Source organism: Trachurus trachurus (genome assembly GCF_905171665.1).
Source record: "Trachurus trachurus genome assembly, chromosome: 22".
In the NCBI taxonomy this organism is placed as follows: domain Eukaryota; kingdom Metazoa; phylum Chordata; class Actinopteri; order Carangiformes; family Carangidae; genus Trachurus; species Trachurus trachurus.
This window is the reverse complement of record NC_139907.1, coordinates 22,171,519-22,193,463: the sequence shown is the minus strand read 5'-3', so window position 1 is coordinate 22,193,463 and position 21,945 is coordinate 22,171,519. Positions and strand designations below refer to the sequence as shown.

At 42.9% G+C, this 21,945-nt stretch overlaps 2 protein-coding genes across 2 annotated transcripts in view; both read right to left on the bottom strand.

Annotated features, from left to right (window-relative positions):
- The window catches only part of cln8 (CLN8 transmembrane ER and ERGIC protein), a 191,750-nt gene that overhangs the window by 49,872 nt on the left and 119,933 nt on the right, over positions 1 to 21,945 (bottom strand). The window lies entirely within an intron of this gene.
- dlgap2a (discs, large homolog-associated protein 2a) overlaps positions 1 to 21,945 on the bottom strand; it is a gene marked incomplete at its 3' end in the record, with an annotated part of 178,530 nt that overhangs the window by 38,192 nt on the left and 118,393 nt on the right. The window contains exon 3 of the mRNA XM_083997835.1: positions 11,524 to 12,671. Coding sequence (XP_083853961.1) covers positions 11,524 to 12,603 — 1,080 coding nt within the window. The 5' untranslated portion in view covers positions 12,604 to 12,671. The remainder of the gene's footprint in view (positions 1 to 11,523; positions 12,672 to 21,945) is intronic.

Here is a 21,945-nt window from a genome sequence, read left to right as displayed (position 1 = left end):
GTTTGATATTTTTAGACGTCTAATTAATGAACGGAACGCCGGAGGACGGGCGCAAGCTGTGGTGAGATTTGTTTAATTTGGATTCACTGATAAACTGGATAGATTGTAAGGTGTCTCCCAATGAGGATAGAAAAACACAGGCCAGGCAGCAGCAGCGTGAAAGACACACACAGTGTCCCAGCATGCAGACTTTTCAACATAGGCATTCACCTTGACCTAAAGAGCCCACTATGGGTAAAGACATGCGATTCACTGGTAATTATTTATCCAAAGGCTCACTGCAGTGGGCAGTTATGGGGATGCATTTTCAGGCCTGTTGTTTGATGGTTTTGTTGTTCCTCTGTGAAAGTGACGGACAGGTCTTGTTCTGTTCAACGGTGTGTTTAATGGAGATGACGTAAAAGCCCTTTTGCGAGAAGGAGCTGAGGTTTGTGAGAGCTGTGTGAAAAATCACAGCTCGAGTGTGAAGATTCATATTCAACCTTTAATTCATTGAATTCTGTTCAATAAAGAGGAGAGAGCCAGGCCGTTAGGGGGAAATGATGATCTAAACTCTTTACACAGCTGTTAGAGGACTTCAACTTTGCCATTAAATCATGTCTTTGAAATGTCTCTTTACTTTCAACGCTGTGGTCTTGGATTCTATAGGAGGCCACGGGAAGGATAGTGTGTGTGTGCAGGGTGGTGGAGCTGCCAGCCCTCAGCCAATGCTCCTGCAGTGCAGCAGTGCATTTCATTGATTAACTCTGCGGCTCCATCTATACACAGCGCCTCTCCCACTAAGAAACCTAAGTCACTGCCATTAAGTAAAGAAATAGAGTGGGATAGACGGAGAGATGGAGAGAGGCAGGATGGATGGGATGTAATGTAGAGAAATCGCTCAGAGAGAGGCAGGAAAGCACAGTGTTAGAGAGCTCTTAAAGGTTCAGTCATAAGAACCCCCCCTCCCCACCACCACCACCGCCACCGCCAGCCTCTAGCCCCTCATTTCCTATCACAAGATTGCATGGATATGGTGTGTCTAAGAACAGGTGTTTCTGTTTTTTTTTCCTGTCTCTGTTTCCTCTTCCTGCTTCACAGAAGAAAATGAACAAACAGATTCCTGACCAGCTGACTGACTGAATATCTGCCACATGCCCACCACACACTCTTCCTCTCCCGTCCTTTCTCTTTCATGTGTAAACACCCACACGTTTAAGATTTAAACGTCTGTATGGTAATCCTGTCTCCACGTTGTTTATTTATTGACACTTCATAATATCAGATGTTGGCATCTAAGTGTAAATAGACTCTCTGTCCTACACTCAGCAGGAAAAAAATAAGGAGGCAGCAGTGTATGTGAAAAATCTAACTATGCCAAGAAAATATCAGGTCTCAAGATTAAGTAGCAGTACAACAATACATGCTGAACTTGAGCATATTAACAGCTGCATATGCTAACATGATGATAATTAGCACATGAAAATTAGTATTCGCTTTTGGGCACCAAGCAGAAAATAAAGCTACAGTAATATTGATATAAATGTTCTGATAGCTATTTAGAAACATCAGTTTTAACCACAAATGTCAACTTCATAATAAAGTTTGATCCAACTTTCCATTGGAAGATGAGTTTCGGAAATGAATAGCTGTGTTCCACTTGAAAAAAATGCACTCAGGAAAGACTATAATACTTTTACAGAGATGTGGCAACCTTATTTGGAATATATGGACACATGGTCGGCCTCTATGATGGACGGGTTGTGGATTTAGAAGCTCTTGCTGTCAGTGCTTACTGTTGTCCACCCTCTCGACCGTTTTTATTATTTTTATTTTTTATTATTATCATTATTATTAATTCTTTTTTTCTCTTCCTCTCTTTCTCTCAATTTGTTGGTGGGTGGGTTGGGGTAGGGGTTTGGAGTTGTGTGTTTGTGTTTTCATATCTTGTTGAATTGAAAGCTGAAAATAAAATATTCTAAAAATAAATAAATAAATGAAGCTTGATCAGCCTAATCATCAGGATGCATCTTTTGGGCACCATTACAGTAATGTCTGCACAAAATCTAGTAGCTATTTATTCAAACAGTCTGAGCACCATCCAACGGGTTGAAATTGCCACCACTTGATCCTCTCCACTAGCATGGCTGGAAATGTTGATTTTTGTGGCTGGAGTCTGTTTTTTTCTGCTAGTGATTCCATCTATAACTAGTGCAGTGCAGCTTGGGTAAATGTTATTGACACAGAACAAGGCAAGTCTTTTCACTTGTCCTGTAATAGCCTGATTACACCAGAGGTCTATGCAGCCAATGAGACCTATTGTGTTTCAAGAGGCTATTTCTTGAACTGAAATTCTCACTGTCCTACTCTTTATACTGCCTCCACTTACAGATAATACTCTAAAAATTGCAAACACACTATGGGGTCATCAAAAGTCAAACAAAAAAACACTGGCAGAGGGGTAAAGTGGCTAAAAAAATGTACAATTCATTGCCATTTAAACCCTTTAGACAGAGAAGACAGACTCAGACAAAACACATCAAGCCCACCAGCTTTGTTAAAGAGAGGCGTCTAAAGAGGCCACAGAGAAGAAAACATTTTAGAGACAAAAAGGGGAAAGACGTTTTTGAGGAACATATAAGGTGTAGCACAATTTAGAAAGGGAAATGTTTTCCAAGAAATCTAAAATGTCTACAATACATTGTTGGACATAATTGATGTCTGCTTTACTCTGCAGGACCAGCAACAATCACCATACTTGCACCTCTCTGCACATTACAAACACAATCTCTATCCTACCTACTCATTGTTCAGTTAACTAACTGGTTTAATAAGCTACCATTTACATTGTAACTCTGTGTGTGGCCCCCTCCCCTTTGTTGTCAGCCAGACAGAAACACCTGTGCATCTGTTCCCAGCCAGGTTTATTGGCTGGAGACAGATTAAATTGTAGTCACCCATTAACACAGCCAGAGAGACACAGAAAGAGGCAGACAGGCAGGGGGACACTTGTCAGAAATGCATTAGTGAAATGGAAACTATACATCTGCCAAAGTGTTTTAGAGAGTTTTAAAGCAAAGCTCTCACTTAACTGGGAAACATGATGAAGTCTGAGACCAAAACAGAGATTTAACATGTGATTAATTGAGATGAGGTTTCTTGACAGGGTCTTAATGCTTGGAACAGAGTGAGAAACTCTGGAGTCTGAGAGGATCTCTGTATCCTGTTTCTCCCGATCGAACACCAACAGCACTACAGACGCCTTCTGGTTCCCCCCCAGATTGGATGCGTTCCAGCCACAGCTGTCTGGAAGGAGACCCCAGGCCAGATTCATTGGAGGGAGCAGACCTCCCAGCAGGCCTGGCAGCACATGGAGCAGGTGGGGGAAAATGCTGAGGAAGGATGTTCAGGCTAATTTCCAAGTATAATACCGTATCAAATTATGATATTTTAAAATACACCTATAGGAACAAAATTTCCTCTTCATTTCTAAACCACGGGGAAGATGCCAGCTTGTCAGTTAGCTGTCACAGGTGGTAATTTCCTGGTCAAAGTTGCACACTGTCAGCATACTATTCATAACAGATCTCCTCCCCCTGTCTCGAGGGCTATCCTCGTCAAACTCAGGAGGCAACCGGCTGACAGTGGAGGTTTGTCAGCTCATCATCATAAAAGCTTCACCCTGCCTCTCTCCCTTCAGCTCACATCTACCCCACGTCATCTTCTTTTGCACCTTTAACACCCCCACAACACATTACTCACACATTCATGATGTTCTTTCATCGCCCATGTTACTCGCACAACCTAATTACGTTAACTTAATAAACAATATTTAACCCAATCTCTTGTGTGTACTCCCTGCCAGTTTATGTTAATCCACATTAGCTGCTACTGTGCGTCCAAGGTGTGCAGTCTTCACGGGACAATAGCGGTTAATTGCCATCAAACTAGAGGCTGTGAATATATTCATCTGCATCTCTTCAGCTGCTGCTGGCTGATGTGCTAGCGAGCATCGGTTCCATTCCGCTCTGTTCTTGTCCCCGCAAACTCCACCAATAAAAGATAACTGGCTCCTCAGTTCTAGATTCTTTTTGACAGAAGCTGCTGCAGCTTTGTGAGTCTGCAGTCTGCAGCTAGAGAGATACTGTACATTTGGTTTAGTGGGGAATGGCTGCTTATATGAATGTGATGAGAGCTTTAAGAATTTTAGCTTCAAGCAGATATACAGTCAGACATATAAGTGAAGATATTAAACTCAGGAAGTACTGTATATGGAATAAATTAACATAAATATAATAAGGTCAAGGATCGTTCCTTTCAAGAAGTCAGAGTCAGCTCATGGGACACTACAAGGTCAAACCTTTGCTCTGGACTTTTTTTTGCACCAAATGGCAAGAGCAATTATTTCTAATAGAGTGAAGAGTTCTGAGTGTCAAACATTATTAAAACAGCAAATACGGCTCTTAAACCCCCCAAGAATTGTGATAGTTGGCCGGTATTATTGATTTGGCTTGAAGAAGCAGAAGCACGCATACACATTGTGCTTAACAATTAACTATTGGTTGTTGCCTGACAATCTCCATGTGGAATCCAAGAAAACGTGGGGGTTGAGGTAATAAAACATGAACATGAACAGATGCTTGCCGACACAGTGGTAGCCACCAAGCCACCCTGTCGCCTCAGGCAGCAGTTATGTACAAACTGCTGTCGATCCCCATAGCCGCGTACCTGGGACAGAATCTTACTAAGTAGAGGTGCATGGCCCGATAGCTATCTGGAAACCTCTTTATGAAAAAGTTAGGGAACCCCTCCGTGTGTGTGGAGGTGTGTGTTACTGTAGCTTTCCGTCACAGTGCCAGTTTTGTTTCTGCTGCTTTGCACTTCCCTTTTGTATTTTAATCATCAGCCTTTCTGCCTCTCAAGCTCCACCTTTGGCAAGCCAACATGGCAATTAATTGGCTTATTAAATCCCTCTGCAATGCCCCATCAGCAAAACTATCAAAGACTAATCCTCCCTTTGTACTACAGTACTGTATGCTGGGAGAGAGCAGAGTAGCATTCACCAGAGCAGCAGACTTAATCACGGCTGAGAGCTGTCAGTAACACAAAGTTATTGTGCTGTGAAGTTGTGGGCTGGAAGGAAGGAAGGTGGGGGAGGGATGGATTACAGCTGTTCTGACAGTCCAGGTGTATTTACTTTTATAATTTAGGAGAGCGTGTGAGAGAGCAATGGAGGGATCACATCTCACACACCTATACGTAAACACCCTGTAACGCCTCATTATGTAATAACGCTGCATTATGTAATAATGTAATACATTTTCACGGCATTATGTAATAATCTGCCACATTTTGTAATAAAAATCTTGAATGCAATATGTAATAAACGTTGATGCAAAATGTAACAACTTATTACAAAATGTGGCAGTTATTACAAATTGCATGTGTTGCACTTTTTTATGAAGAAAATGTAATAATTTGGTGCATTATGTAATAAACCACAAAAATGGATGTCTTAAAACATTAGGACCATCGGAGCAACACTGACTTTAAGCATACCAGAATATAAATATGAATTAATTTCTAAAACCAGTAGGATGGTCAAAACTAAATCAATATAACTTTATTCATTAGGCTACATTCAAGCTTTTTTCTCTCCTCCTTTTATCACCTGCAGCACAAGGAGAGCATCAAACATAACAACACCAAAAGAAAAAAAAGCGATTGCCCCCGCCAGCGTTGTAACGAGTGTCAGTTATCGGTCAGAAAGAAAATTCAAAATGTACATCTCTAATTGGGAGTCCATGGTCCAGCATGTACACTGCTCAAAAAAATAACTTAAACAACACATCTTAGATCTCAATTAAAGGGATAGTTCACCCTAGAATGATATTTCGCTCATTATCTACTCACCCTCATGTTGACTAAGGGCTGGAAGAATTATCAGAGTCCACCGTCCCTTCTCTTAGTTACAGGGGGTCTCGGCGTAGCAGTGAATTTCAATGCAACGGTTGCAAAGGGACACCGGAGCTCTTCGTAAAAAAACACACACAAAAAAACATCCAAATACCTCCATGATGCTCGTATGTAATGTCCGTCTTGTGCTGAAGCCCCAAATTGCGTAATTGTCCCGAAAAAAATTAAATAAGTCTATATTTTAAGCTTGTTTGTAGCGGAAGCATCTCGTCTTCTTCTTCTTCTCCTCTTCCTGGTCCGTCCAAATATCGCGTGATTTGCGCCGGCGTCAGTGCGGTTACTGCGAATCACGCGATATTTGGACGGACCAGGAAGAGGAGAAGAAGAAGAAGACGAGAAGCTTCCGCTACAAACAAGCTTAAAATATAGACTTATTTAATTTTTTTCGGGACAATTACGCAATTTGGGGCTTCAGCACAAGACGGACATTACATACGAGCATCATGGAGGTATTTGGATGTTTTTTTGTGTGTGTGTTTTTTTACGAAGAGCTCCGGTGTCCCTTTGCAACCGTTGCATTGAAATTCACTGCTACGCCGAGACCCCCTGTAACTAAGAGAAGGGACGGTGGACTCTGATAATTCTTCCAGCCCTTAGTCAACATGAGGGTGAGTAGATAATGAGCGAAATATCATTCTAGGGTGAACTATCCCTTTAATGAAATATTGCAGTTATTCAATATAGTAGAGTGTGTTGAGAACAAAATAACATAAAAAATGATCAATGTAAATCAAAATTATCATCCCAGGTTGATTTCACACGGGTGTGATATACTTGGAGTGTTCCCTTTATTTTTTTGAGCAATGTAGATATTCATATAGGCTACTTGTGCCACACATTGGCGGGTGTTGGTTTATTACATAATGCACCAAATTATTACATTTTCTTCATAAAAAAGTGCAACACCCGCAATTGACGCAAAATGTAACAACTTATTACAAAATGCGGTAATGTTTACTACTGTATTACATATTGCGTTCAAAATGTGGTGGGTTATTACAAAATGCGGCGTTATTACAAAATGACGTGAACATTTATTACATTATTACATAATGCGGTGTTACACACCCTGAAATTCATCCAGGTTAGCCTGTCGCTAACAGTAGATGAATGTTTTACCAATGACCTCCTTTCATTAATATCAAGCTCACAGTCAAACTCATGAAATATGACCGAGGTGTGTGTTTGTGTGTGTTGCGGGCGGCCTAATCAGGGCTAATTTGTGAGATGACTTAGCCAGAGACAGAGAGTGATGGCTAACGCCAGGTGTGATTCTCTAAGATTTGTCATTTCAGAGAAAGAGAAGCCAATTCTAATCTATCTCTGTCTTCCCCAATGTCCACTTAATCGATCTCTCTCTCTCTCTCTCTCTCTCACACACACACGCGTGAGAGTCACACGCCCATGCTGAGAGCACACGCATTAACACACACACCCTCGGTGAAACACGTCTTTCTCTTTGTGATCTCATACTTTTGCAACACTTCAAAAGTTTCTCATTGCCTCTGTCATCAACCAAGGACGTAAACAAGGTGACTAGCACATCACCAAACCATCTGGCGTGTGATAATCAGACCCCCCCGCCCCCCCTCCTCCCCTGCATCACCACCACCACACACTCACACACATCCTCTCACTCGCATGGAGACAGATTCAGTACAGTACAGTGCAGACAGTTGTAGGTAATCCCAATTCAGCAGCAGCAGGAAGAGAAAACTTCTCAATGTGACCCGTGTGTGTGGGTATCATTCTTGACTGGCTCTATCTCTGTCTCTGCTTGACTGCTCCCTGTGATGAGCAACAACAGTAACCGTAGCGTCAACAACAGCCATCTCTTTTGCCGCTTCCTCCGCCTCTGCTTCCTGGAGTATCTCGGCGCATCCGTTAGAGCCCGGGCGTCGACGCTATACGCATCTCCAACTTTCTCTCCTTCTCCCCTTCGATACATCTCCCAGCTCTCTGAAAGGGCATTGATTCTCCTCCGGGGAGGGAAGATGTGTCACCCTGCACGGATTGGATTGATAACGCTGGCCTAAATATAGCCCTGCGGCAGGAAGCAGGAGAGGAGGATATTTTTAGAAGTGTTTATAGTGCAATGACTCGGACACTACCTCAGCTGAATGACCAAGTGGAAGTAAGGAAGGGGTGGTTACTTGGAGGGGGTGGGGGTGGGGAGGACACCAAACTCTGCAACTCTCTCGTTGAGAGATTACTGCACTTAGTGGGATTGTAAGAAACATTTGAGTGGATGAATGCATTGTCCATCTGGTTGAAATTGACCATCAGTTATGTTTAAAAACATGCCAGTTAAGATTAGCCCTCTGAAATATTTCTGGGTGACGTGAGCTGTGATTGAGTGCTTTCCTTGGCTCCATTGGCTGATTTGAGTAATGTATTGGCTTTCCCTTTGTAACAGCCTCTAATCCATACGACACACTCTGCTTCGAGTACCCAGTCCCCTTTCCCAGTGCTGAAGTGCTCACTTTATTTTGGCTGTGGGCGATACTTACATGATGATCAGATACCACGTTGTTGAGCGCTGCTTTTCCAAAATCTATTTTTTCCCTGCTTGGATTTGCAATTTGGGATTTTTAAGTAGGCTCTCTCTTTTTTCCCCCACATACCCTTCAGCATGCATATAAAACCGGTGAGACAAGATCTGTAAAAATTGCTGACTCACTATTAATTGATCCCCACGGTGCTATGGGGTCTCCCGCAGAGCCCATCATGGGCCTGAGCTAAATACTAACCTTTATCAGAGCTGAGGCCTATGCAAAATCGAAGCCAACATCAAGGTAAAAATCAGCATTGATCTCTGGTCTTTTATTCTCATACAGCCGACTCCTCCACTCCGGTGCAGATCATTTACGAAGTTAATTGATTTGTCCTGCTGTGTGAGTCCCGTCTACTGCTAGCCACACGCTGAGCCACAGGACAGGTTCACATTGTGATATCCAAGGCAGCGACAAAAGAAAACATTGTCTTTTAAATCAATAACAAATCCAGCCATGGTAAGCTATTTTTTTCTGTATTTAACCACACCAAAAGCAACTTTTTGTGTTGTACAATGCAGGCTTTAAAGAATAGTTAAACATTTTGGCAAATTCACCTATTGCCGTAATCCATATAGTCATAGGAGTAGGTTCATTACCTTTAATTATCGGTGCATGTTTTTTTGAGATCCACGGGGCAGAGATGCGAGCTGCTCAGTGAACACAATGGAGGTGAATGGTACAAGGTCCCGTGACCAACAAAACCCATCAAATACACAATCCAACAACTCCAAAATGCTCTCATGGACAAGTTGTGACCTGCACATTCGCCATGCTATAAAATAATAATGTAACATCACAAGACAAAGTTGTTTTCGAGGCAAATGCATAGCCGGAACTACATTCCAGACATGGCTGCTGGCGGAGTGATTTCAGAAGCTAAGTAGTTCCGAATTTTTGCTTCATGTGTCATAATGTTGCATAATTATATATGATTATTTCATAGCGTTGCAAATGTACAGGTCACAACTTGTTCATGAGAGTGTTTTGGAGTTATTGAAAATGTTGAACTATCCCTTTAAAGCAGAAGTGAGTGATCCGGTCGTTTTTGCTAATGCTGCATTCCAGGCAGGCTTTTGAAATCGTAAATTACAGCTTCAAGTCACAACTTACGACTTTGTAGCGTTCCAGGCAACCCACTCGTGTTTTTCCGACCTGTTTTACCGGTGAAAGTCACTATAACGGCCACTCGTAACTTCCGACCGGTGAACTCGTACCAGATCGAACTGGTACCACTTCACAGTCGGAAAAATACGAGTTTCCTTGAACGCACCATAACCCCTTGGACGCACTGCACGCGGAAGCTGGGCGCGCGCACTGCGCGCGGCTTCTCGGGCGCTTGGGTGGTCGCACTAGGAGCGTACTTCTCCTCCTCTCTCCGCGCCGGTCAGACATCGACTGCAGTCGTTCATACTCGTATTCACTCGGTTTTCCACACACACGTCATTTTAAACATGTGTCTGTGTCTCATGTGCAGACGCAACGGTCAAATATGTATAGATGGACAAGCAACAACTTAGTTAATCACCATTTAATTATTTTATTTTGAAAATTGACCGGATTCTCTCGCCTTTTCTGTGCCCGACTTCCTGTCTGGTACGACCACGTCTGTCCAGCTTGACAGACGGCGCTCTCGGCGCGCGCGGCTCGCGTGAAAAATAGAAATGAACCGAACTGAAGCGCTCCAGGCGCGCGCACTGCGCTCCACGGCGCGAGATGTGCGGCCAGGCAGACCTGTTAACATGTGCGCCGAACTGAAACTCCCTCCGCTCCAGGGCGCTGCGCTTCGGTTCCGCGTCTAGTGCGTCCAAGCTGTAACAGTCCTCGTCGCTACGTCACCACATTCACGGCGTTCCTTGGCTGCACACACAGCCCTGCATGCCGTTCTCTCTCCTCATTGGATAAAAACTGTAGGATACGATAAATGTTTTCTCCTCGGCTCAGAGCAGAGCAGAGGGACTGAGAGACCCGTGTTTCAGTCCAAACACTCTATGTAAGTGATTGCTGTCGGAAGATATAACTATTTAAGACTTATATTAACACAAATATATCACTCACTTCTGCTTTAAAGCAGATATCAGTGGAATGTTTTTGTTAATATAAGTCCTAAATAGTCCTATTTTCCGTCAGCAATCACTTACATGAAGTATTTCAGCCTAAACACGAGTCTCTCCGTCACTCTGCTCTGCTGTAACCCGAGGAGAAAATTTTCCTTGTGGGATACAAGTGTTATCCAATGAGGAGAGAGAACGGCATGAAGGGCTGTGTGTGCAGCCAAGGGATGCGCGTGAATGTGGTGACGTAGCACGAGGACCAATTGATGCCTGACAAGGGCGGGGGCTGCTAACTCATGGTGCGTTCAAAGAAACTCGTACTTTGTGTTTTTCCTTCCTGTGAAGTCATACCAGTTCGATCTGGTACGAGTTCACGGGTCGGAAGTTACGAGTGGCCGTTATAGGGAACTTTCACAGACAACAGGATGGTAAAAACACGAGCTACGGGTTACCTGGAACGCTACCAAGTCGTAGTTGTGACTTGAAGCTGTAACTTACGGTTTCAAAAGCCTGCCTTGAACGCAGCATTAGCCGAAACGGCCGTGAAGCTGATATCTGCTTTAAGTTTTGCGAATAACACTGATAAACATTTCTGTGTTGCAGTGTCAAATTCCTCTGAATTTTACATTATAAGAATGGGACACCCAGTTGCTGCAGTGAATGAATTAATGTTTAGATATTATCTCTTCATTTGCTAAACGCTATATAATAATATAATGTGGCTCCTTGCAAATTACCTTCTTCTCTTTCCAACACCTCCTCCAAATACCCATCATTTAGCTGCAGATCCATGCATGTAAACAAGCTAAATTTGTTTTCCAGTCTGTGAATTTCTCCATTCAAGTGGCATCTGAAGTAATGTGTGTAGTTTTTGTTCATCAGTGGAGTTAGAAGCTGTAGTATTTGAGTGGAAAACTTTGCAAAGCCATTGGAACTGCGTGAGAGATGCAAGACAAACTCACCTGTAGGTAGTGACAGGGCCTGAGGTTGGGCTTGAGGTCGGTGGGCGTCATGGGCTTCTCCAGGTTGAGTGAAGATTTCCTGTAGGCCTCCTTGGCTTGGCTGACCGTTAGCGTTGACCAGGAGCTCCTCTTCATGAACTTGCCCTCCGGCGCCATGCTTAGGCTCTCGCAAGCCGAGCACTTGACGTCATTGTTGCTCTTGGAGGTCTTTAGCGATAGGTCTCCTACCAGGTGGCCGTGCATGGAGTCGGGGTAGCAGTGGCTGATGTGGTCCACGGGATGCCGCGACATGATGCTCGGCGTTCTGTACGTGCTGTCGCTGTCCAGGTTGTCGTCCGAGCTCCACCAACCTCCGGAGCGCTGCTTGCCGCTGCCTTCAGATTTACGGTCTTTGCTCTTGCTGCGTTTGCTGTGTTTGTGGTGGCCCTGGTGGTGATGGTGGTGGTGGTGTGAGCCGTCCCGGTGCGAGTCGCCTTTGGTGCCATTCATTTTGGAGGATCCTTCTAGAGAGTGCGACTTTGTGAAAAGCTTCTGCACCGAGTGAACTAAGTGGCGTATTCGCCCGGGGCTTTCGTTGCGCTGCTCTGTGGTTGTGGTCGTGGTGGAGGTGCGTTGGTACTGCAACGTGTGGAAGCCGTCCCGGTGCAGTGGCATCTGCTTTTCAAATTGGTCCAGGAGGTTTGCTGGGATCCGGTTCATTTTGCCGCTGCCGCCGTGAGACGATGAGCCACCGTCGTCTCGGGAGTCCCTGCCGCCGGAGGTGTTCCCGCCGCTGTCCCTTGAAGCGCTACCGTAGTGCATGCGGGGGAAAGTGCTACTAGAGATGGAGTGGTCGGGGGCCGACATGGACACCGGCATCACCATGCACTCAGAGTGGATGGAGCTCCGAGGGGAACAGCGGTGGTGGCCTTCGAGCGGGCAGCTTTCGGTGGGGCTGAGGAGGTAGGAGGGGGGCCGTGAGTCGCCATGATGGAGGTGGTGGTCCAGGGAATGGTCGCAATCAACCAGGCCGCAGGTGTGGGCTGAGGGGGGAGAGGTGAGCTGGAGCTGGGCAGGCCGGCCACCGGAGAGACCCTTCATGTTCCTGGGTGGAGGGGAGTAGCTGTCCTCATCGAAGTACTGCGAGGGCGACCATGAATACTGCTGGTCTGAGAGCAAGACAGAGAGAGAGCACATTAGGTCACACCTGAGGTTAAAAAGCATTTTCCCAGAAAAAGAAATGCATTTTCCACATAATGGTGCACAGGGCAGACGCCTAGTACCACATCACATGTCCTAAAACAGGCCAGTTATTATCCACTCCCACTGCAAATGACACACTAAAAAAAACTCACATCTGAAATGTGGCAGTGAAATGAACAGATTGCACAGACAAAAATCTGAGCCGTCGTATTTCTTCTCCTCTGTTCAGGTCTGTGATGGCGGGGGAAAAAAAAGAGAGAACGAAAGAAAGGGAAGGACAGGCGACAGGTAGGAGCCGGCATCACCATTTATCCAATGCAAAGTGAAGTAATAGCCTATCACTCTGTGGTGCTGGTGTCATCCATCAAATCCCTGAGGAGAGCGTGTGAGCCTTATGGCCGGGTAGGCGTCCTTGGGAGGCGATCGCCAAATGCACCCTCCCTCCTTTTCCTTCTGTTGGCCATGTAGTCTTAGATTAAAACTCAGCTCTGTGTGATCGGTCACCAAGGGCAGACGTCCCAGCACTCTATTCCAATGTGTTTAACTTAATCTCAGGGAAGGTTTACTTTATCTTTATGCCTCACCACTGTCTGCTTCCATTGTAATTACATTGCCCTGCCTTCTGAATGGCACCAGGATGAGTGGGGTTAAAATTTCATCATGTGTGCTGTTATTAATGACACCTGCGCTTGATCTTCTGCCTTAACATGACTTTATCTGGGAAATAATAAAACCGTGCGACTGCTCCCAGTGTTAGATAAATCCAAGTCTGAAGGTCATCAAAACAGTTTTTTTTTTCATACATTCCTAAATTTAATTATACTATGTTATCAACGTGTAAAATCATATTAATGAGAAGAATAATTTTGCTATAAGTTAGTATCATTGCATTGCCCTCAATGAAAAGCTAAATATAATATAGACAATTTCTCCTTGTCACATTTCAAACTTATCTGCACCCTGTGTGAAAGGAAACAAACAAAAAACAACCTCATCCCAGCTCGCTTGCCTGCCAGTGATATGCTTCATAAGCCCCCCCTGCAGTTTCACCCCATATAATGAAGGACAGTTTTTATGAGCTATGAAAAGAGAGGAGAGAAGTTTGAGTCCAAACTGTAGCACTTCTAAAGTATAACAATGTATAAATACTGTATATCAATAAAATGTTACAAACTAAATTCTGATATACCAAAAAACTATAATTTGACAATTCGGTTCTTAAGCTGTGGTGGAGAAAGAAACACCCAGCGTTTTAAACAGCATGGTGAGAGTACAATGAGGGTGTTTTATTCATATCTACTTGTGCTAATTTAACAACAAAGAAACATGGCTGAAGCACCAGATGCAAGGGTCAAAAGGGTTGCACTTGGTTTCTTAATTAATCATGGGAGCTATGTGGGTGTAACGTGTATTAAACCAATCAGAGTGCTATTAGCCATTACATAAAGGAGAAAATAGAAGCCAGACACGTTTGCACCTTGGGGGGCTGTTATCATAATGGCGCAGTGTTTCCCACAAAACTGGATTGCATTTGTGGCGAGTTGATAAAGCTATATACATTGTGTCTGGCCAGTGAGCCAGTCCTGGTGCATGCATATGTCCCAACCCAATATATTTTGAATACATTTGTTGCATTTCATGAAACCGTGGTGGGACAAATTTAGCTTTGCACCACTTTGAGCTGGGTATATACAGTATAGGCCTATATTCATTCACATGATGTTGGATTTTAATTCAAAATCATTAGAATGACTTACTACACTGTTAGCGAGTTGTGACTAGGAGTGGATGTTTCCTTTTCATCTCTCAATTTGGATCAAGATTCTCCCTTCAAACTTATTTTTAATGAGGTCTAAGATCTCAACCCCTGAGGTGCAGCTGTGCTCTTCTGTTGCTGTCTTCCTCCATCTGTTGAGATGAAAACAAACTCTCGTTGTTTACCAGTCTTACATGAGGACGTCTACTTGGCAGCCTGATGTAAAATTAATCCAAGCTACTCTAAGCATGCATGAGGGGGGAAAGACAGGACACTTTTCCCTCAGGAGGAACTGTTTTTGTATGAGGCTGAGAGTGCCCATCAAACACTATTACTACAGAGTAAAATTCAACAGGCTAAACCAGGTGAACTTGCTTTGCCCAAGTCAGCCAGGTTCACCGTTTGCTTGTAATTGCAGCGAAAGGATGATGGTGCATTATTGATTGATGAGCAACGCTACATTTCTGTCTGAAGTTATGTCACCGGCTTACTCCGAGGCCTTTTCTTTGACGGCTGACTCTTCCATGATGTACCTCGGGGAGCCGCACTGAATAAATTATCTACCGGCAGAGTTGTGGCATTTCCTGGGATTATATGACAGATGACAGACTCATCCGCCCTCCATCTCTCTTTCTCCTTTTTCACCTCTTCCTCTGCTGATACAGAATTGTACTTTAGCTGAAGGAAAGATAAAAAAAATAAAAAAAATAAAATAAAAAAGTAGCAGTGCGGTTCAGAAAGTAAGCCCCACAAAGTGTTTCAAAGGTTATCTAATATTTACATATTTACAGACTGAAGGGGAAGCAGCTCTCTCAGTGAAAACAGGTTCTTCTGGCAACTGCTCTGCAAACAGGGAGACAAGTATCTGTGACATCTGTGGACGGGCAGAGGGCTTGTTGTTTTTGCACCGATACAAGCACCTGCCATCACATTAACGGCTTCCTGGCAAGGACGGCCGACTATGATGGACCGGATGGAATGGTGGATTCGGAAACTAGATGGCAATGAAATTTCAACACAGCACACACAGGAAACATTTTCATTAAACAGCAGGCTATTGTGCTTTTAAATGTTGATGGGGTGATATGATTTCACATACAAGCAAAGGAGAAAATCAGATGTTTGGAATAAAGGGAGAAGGCAGGGATCCCTGACGCTGTTTTCTTTACGCCGCCTGCACACACAAACATTCTCACTGCCCTGTCTTAATGCACATAAAATAAACCAATCACATTTGACTCAATGTTTTACAATCATTCAATCATGTCTGACTTGACACCTTAGTCAGTACCAAGCTGTATAATGTTGTCACAGCCCTCTGGGCTCGACTTTGATAAACACAGTGTCTATGGGACACAAGGTGTGCAGGGAAGGGAAACAGAGTCGGAGGAAGAGGCTCATTTATTAAGGGCTTCTGTTTTGTGCTGCTGCTCCGCCTGCATGCAGAGTGTGAGTAAAGGTCGTCTTGCTCCTTTTAACACATTAGCATTTAAATAGCATTATATCTGCGCTGAGTATCACTGACAGCTCCCACTCTTCCTCTGGCTCAGACCCTAACTGGAGTTGAAAACAAAGTTAAAAGATAATAAAGCACTGGACTAGACTGAGAGATCAAAGGCATGCGACCTTCAGACTTGGCAGTGGTTTGAATGGTGGCTAGCTGCAGCACTATTTAAGAGAGGATTAGGATGAAGGCGACTGTAGTGTTGAGGCAGTACATGAGAGACTTGTGATGACAGCCTTTAATGTTTTGCATCACTGAAAGAATCTGTAATTCCTGCGTTGTGTGGCATCAAACGTCTTGCCTCGGAGCTTTTATTTGGTTATCCATCCATTAGCTATACTGCTTACTCTCATAGGGTTGGGAGGTGACATGTGGAAACAAACAACCTCATACTCACATTCACACACACCTACAGGTAATTTAACATCACCAACCCACTGTGCATGTGTTTGGACTGGGATTGTAAACTCCACACGAACCCAGAACCTTCTTCATGTGAGGCAACAGATCTTACCACTGCACCACTGTGATAACCTTACTTTGTAGTTTGGCTCAAGTAAATAATTTTATGAATGGGAACTGTCTACACCTTTTTTTTAAACAGTGCAACTCTGCTTTGTCTTCTACACCCTGACGAAGACCATAACAGTCAAAACGTTTATACGATCCTATTAAATCATTTTGCATCTAAGCACTACATCCCTTCTCGTTTATTAGCAAACAGTGGCTGAAACATTCTTGTAAAGTGACCGAAAGTTTTAGATATATTAGTAGTTTGGTAACACTTTATTTGACGCCCATCTCTATAACGCATTATAACCATACTTAGAATGAGTTATAATGCAGTTATATCACTGTATAACTATAGTTATAAACACTCATAAATTATCATAATGCTTTATAACAATAATCATAACACACTATAAAGCATTTTATCATGACTTACAAGGTCAGCTATTATAATATGTTACAATTGTTAGTAACTCGCTGAAATAACCCCCGTCGATAATGCATTATAAATATAGTTATAATGTGTTATAATTGGCTTATAAACATGTATAACTATCATTATAAACACTCATAAATAGTCGTAAGACTTTATAACAATAGGCATAACACATCATAGAGCATTTTATAATGGCTTATAAGGTTGAGTATTAGAGTAAAGTAATAGAGTTATAATGCTCTATAATGTGTTGTGCTTATAGTTATAAAGCCTTATGATAATTTATGAGTGTTTTGATAGTTTTAAGCCAATTACAACACATTATAACACATTATAACTATATTTATAATGCATTATCGATGTGGGCATTGTCAGCGAGTTACAATTACAATACCTGACCTTATAACTAAGTCATGATAAAATGCTTTATAGTGTGTTATGATTATTGTTATAAAGCATTATGATCATTTATGAGTGTTTATAATGATATTATAACTCATTATAAGTATAGTTATAATGCATTACAGAAGGCGTCAAATAAAGTGTTACCGTAGTTTTATCCTACCGCTTATTAAATCCAGTATCAGTACAAATGTCAAACACAAGAAAGCCTTTTGCGTATTGTTTTGGTAGCAGTGACAAAAGAAGGGTAGAGATACATTTTTCCAATAACAGAGAGCATTGTCTAAATATATCTGAAGCTTCCCTCCCAGCTGGCCACAGTAAAGTCACACCCCTTGTTTTCTGAGCAAAACAAATCGATCGATCTTATCCATCTCCCAAAGGTTAAATGCAGTCTCCTCAGAATTCTGGCCTTTCTTCAGAAAATCAAAGTAAGGGGAATTGTGTTCTCAACCCTCGGGGCAAATCAGCAATGGCCTGGGCTATTAGATTTGAGAAGGAGCCAATGGACAAAGCGAGTCTGTCAGCTTTGCAAGCCTCATGATATCCACCATAGTGGCTCTGATCAAAAATCAGAGCCTGGCTAACAGCTTTGGCAGAAATCCTGCTCACTTGTCCATCCAAGTGACAGCGCAGGACGATTAATGTGTGCATTTCAAGCCTTGGCCATGAGCTGAAACTCAACCTGCGGCATTTTAATTGCACATGCAATACTCAACTAACTGAGCTGTTTCAAACTGCCACAGCAATTGGGAGCCAATTACTTGTCACTGATATTTTTCCTCATAGACCATCTGTCTGTGGCTGACTGTGACACGTAAAATGCCAGAAAAAAAAAAGAAAGAAAAAGTTCCTTTCATGTTCCATGCTATGACTGACACCTAATGCTGAGACATGAGCTATTAAAGCAAAGAGTCTGTGAAATGACCGTATGCTGAGTCAGCACAGCATGTGCTTACACAATGGGGGAGGACTTGCTCCCACAACTGGCTTTAAATCAAACCAGGACTTCATACTGGGGTGATTTAGAGCGGAGCCAGTGTCACATGAATCTATACAAGAGCATTGATTTATACTATTTAAAAAGACCAAGAGCCCAAAACTCAATTCTGTGAAATACCAAGTGGCACTCTACTATGGAGACACCTGATTGAATGTTTCATTGTATAGACAGGGATGTCTGGACACTGCATATTGCAAATGACCAACTTAGTGCATTCTGGGAACTCACAATAAATCTACCCTTTTTAAGTTGTGCACCTACGTGTACAGTATTATAGCACTTGCTTCTACTATTACTACTTCCTTAAAGCAGGTCATACAAACTCATGATGTAGACATGTGAGTGTATTAGGACTAGAAAGAGGAGATACTAAAAACAGGAATTCAAATGATTCTGTATGGCTGATATTGTGTTTTTGCACCTCAGAATTAGATAGGAATTGTTTTTAACACATATATAGTAGAAACATGTGCTGTGTTCAAATATTAATATACACTGATTCTAGGTATGTTTCATTATGCAGTGTGATCACACTAAAAAACTGAGTATGCATTCTAAATATGGCTGACTTGTGCTGCTTAGACATTATTCTTGTGCAACAGTATACTGTTATACAGTATCCTCATAATAAAATGTCAAGACATTATGAATATCATTTTATAATAAAAAATCCATATAAAAAAAATATAATGTACAGTGAGAGAGGGAGAGAGCGATATATTCCCAGCCCAGGCAGAGATTTGTAATGAGAAACACTTAATCCTGACCTGCCACTGATACACATGACTACACTGATGTCAGTGTTTGCACTATAGCCTCTGGTTGCGGCTGCCTGTGGTTACACTTACAAACCTGAGAGTTCTGTGTGAACACAAGAGATGGAAAAGAAAGAGAACTCCCCTTCGCTTTCCCCAGCGATCAAAGCCTCCGCCCCACTATCTCTCTCCCAGGAGGGAGTGAGGGTTCGCCTGTGAGCACACAGCAGAAGATTAGAGCGAGGAGAAGCCAGCAGAGATGCTGTCTACCTACCTAGCTGCTGTAAACAACAGTGATGATTAAGGAAAGACAGTTTGCGTGCGGCTATATATTTTGGGAGATAACAAATACAGGAGACTGGAAAACGATACTGATACAAAAGGGAACAGAAGCTATAGCAGCAGATATTCATATTCCTGTAACCCCCTAAAGAGCTTGGAGTCAATCAGCCTCCACACTAATCTCTTGAAAAAATGATTAGGCTATTGGCAGGCTGTCCCAACAAACGTAAAATGACAATTTCTCCTCTCTAACGCCCAATTTCACCGACAGAGTGGCGAGCTGAAGGCGGCCATAGTATTTAGCGGCGGAGAGATTATGGTGGCCAGATAAGGAGACGCTGCTGAATGTCTGAATACTTATCGTGAACCCGCTAATGATGAAGTGTGTTATCTTGTGCTTTGCTCAGCGCTCCTCCCTGGCTTCTCTCTCTCTCTCTCTCTGCGCCAGTCAAAGTGAGGACAGAACGATAGGTGACATGGAAATTACAAAAAAAAACTGTCGGGATCAGCGTTCCTCGTTCCTTCCTGAATGACAACACTTAAAGCTTTTGTGCTTCTCGACTTTCTGCTTCCTCTCTTACATCTCAGAGTTGAACTAAAAAAGGATGAAGTTACAGTCCTAACATTGAAAATGCACAGCCCATCTCGTGTGCTGCTGTGGTAATTTCACCCCACACAGCAGCCACAACTGTGCAGAATGATCTTGCTATCTTTGTATCATTTTCGCGTAATGATCTCGTCAATCTGAATCGTTTCAAAGTCCCCCTTTTTATTTACAACAGCCACAGAAACTGACTGGGAGGCCAACAATGCCCCTGCGCAAACTCTTGCCAAGAGTGGTAGATTGCATGGGCTTGCATTCACATGGTGGAATCATAAATCCAGTGCAGCTATCCAGATATGAATAAATCATGCTGAATGTGAAATTCTGCCACAGGAAAAGCCCTGTGACTGTGACTCTGTGTGTGTGTGAGAGAGAGAGAGAGAGGGAGAGAGTAAGTTCCATCTTATGTAACAGCTAGGACTGCATTGCCAGGCAACTTGTTAGAGGAAGCCTCAGAACTGTTCCTGGTTTCCATAGCAACACGCTCTGAAGTTCACATCCTTTTGCTGTCTCTGCAGCCACTGAGGAGTTCAGGAGAAAATGAGAGACAATTTGATACCGTCACCCTGTTTGTTATTTGCAAGGATGACGTTTAAAGAAAAAGAAAAAAAGAAGACACAAATGTGTCCAGAGCCAGACGAGGAGGTCCGAGGCCCAGACCAGCGCTCAGCCCCCAGAGACAATCCCATCATGAAACTTATTTTAAAAGCACTACAGGTCCCCTGAGCCCTGCAGGCAACCACAACCCTCAGCTTCAAGAAGACAATTGAAATCCTTTCCCCTCTAATGTAATTTTCCTCTCTGCAGACCACAGCAGCCCAGAGAGCGGAGGGCGGGGGCCGGCCATAATGACTTTTTGGAGATGGAAGTGATACCGACAGTCCAGTTGAGATCCTTGTCTCTCACTCGCCTTTTTCTCCAAAGTCAGCCGGAACATTTGGGCCGCAAAGTCAATCAGTGTGTTAAATGATTTCTCTGTGATGTTAATCTGGACAAAATCAGATCTGAAAAATTAAGTGCACTGACAACATCTGAGGGGGGTAGACAAGTCTTAATTACCGCCAGGATCACATAAACTGTGTGTGAGTGGAAGAATTCGCAAACTGAACCTCGCTGCAGCACTGAACATCGATGAAACACTCATTTGCGCCCACAGACACACTCTCAAACACAATGAGGATGCACGTGTTGATTCGGATGGAGGACGATGAAGGTGAACTTGGTCACATCTGACAATGAAATAATTAGAGTAAGTGTCCGTCCTAAAGTTTTCTTGCCCTAATTTCTAAGCAGTGAAGTAAAAAAAAAGTTGTGATGACACTAGTAACCTGGATACGCTATAGCCAATTTATGGTAACAGCAGCTATAGCTATACATTTTCAATAAATAATAAATAAACATTTAAACACAGCCATTAGTCGAGGTAAAATCAGAAGTTCCACCTTACTATACATACATGTAAGTGGGACTCCAATTAACCCTTTGCATTAAATATTATTGACTATTATTCTTCAAAATATGAGAAAACAGTGAAAAATGGATCCCTTCAAATATTTTTTTTTGTCTGACCAAAAACCCAATGATACTCACTTCATTAGGATAGAAGTCTAAGAAAATAATCAAAGAAGTGCTTTTAGTGTTTATTCAAAGTTGCACAGAATGAACTGTATATTTTTATAAAAATGATTCTAAATGAATTCAGCTCCTTTGCGTCTGCACCGATTGATCTTGTCTGGCAGGTTTCAGCTCATTGAACAGCACCTCAGAGCGTAAGCTGAAGCCCAAAGTCAATAACAGACCAAGGGTGGTACAAAAATGACCTTTGTGGGATGAGAAAGAGTCCAGTACAAAAAGGTCACAGAACACAGAGCTGTCTTATGCACTGCATGTTTGGTAATTTGAATCCTAATCTGCATTTTTACTCAGACAAACATTTGTCAAATTCCTCATTTATAGATCATATAAGAAGGCTACGCAGGAAGGTCAAT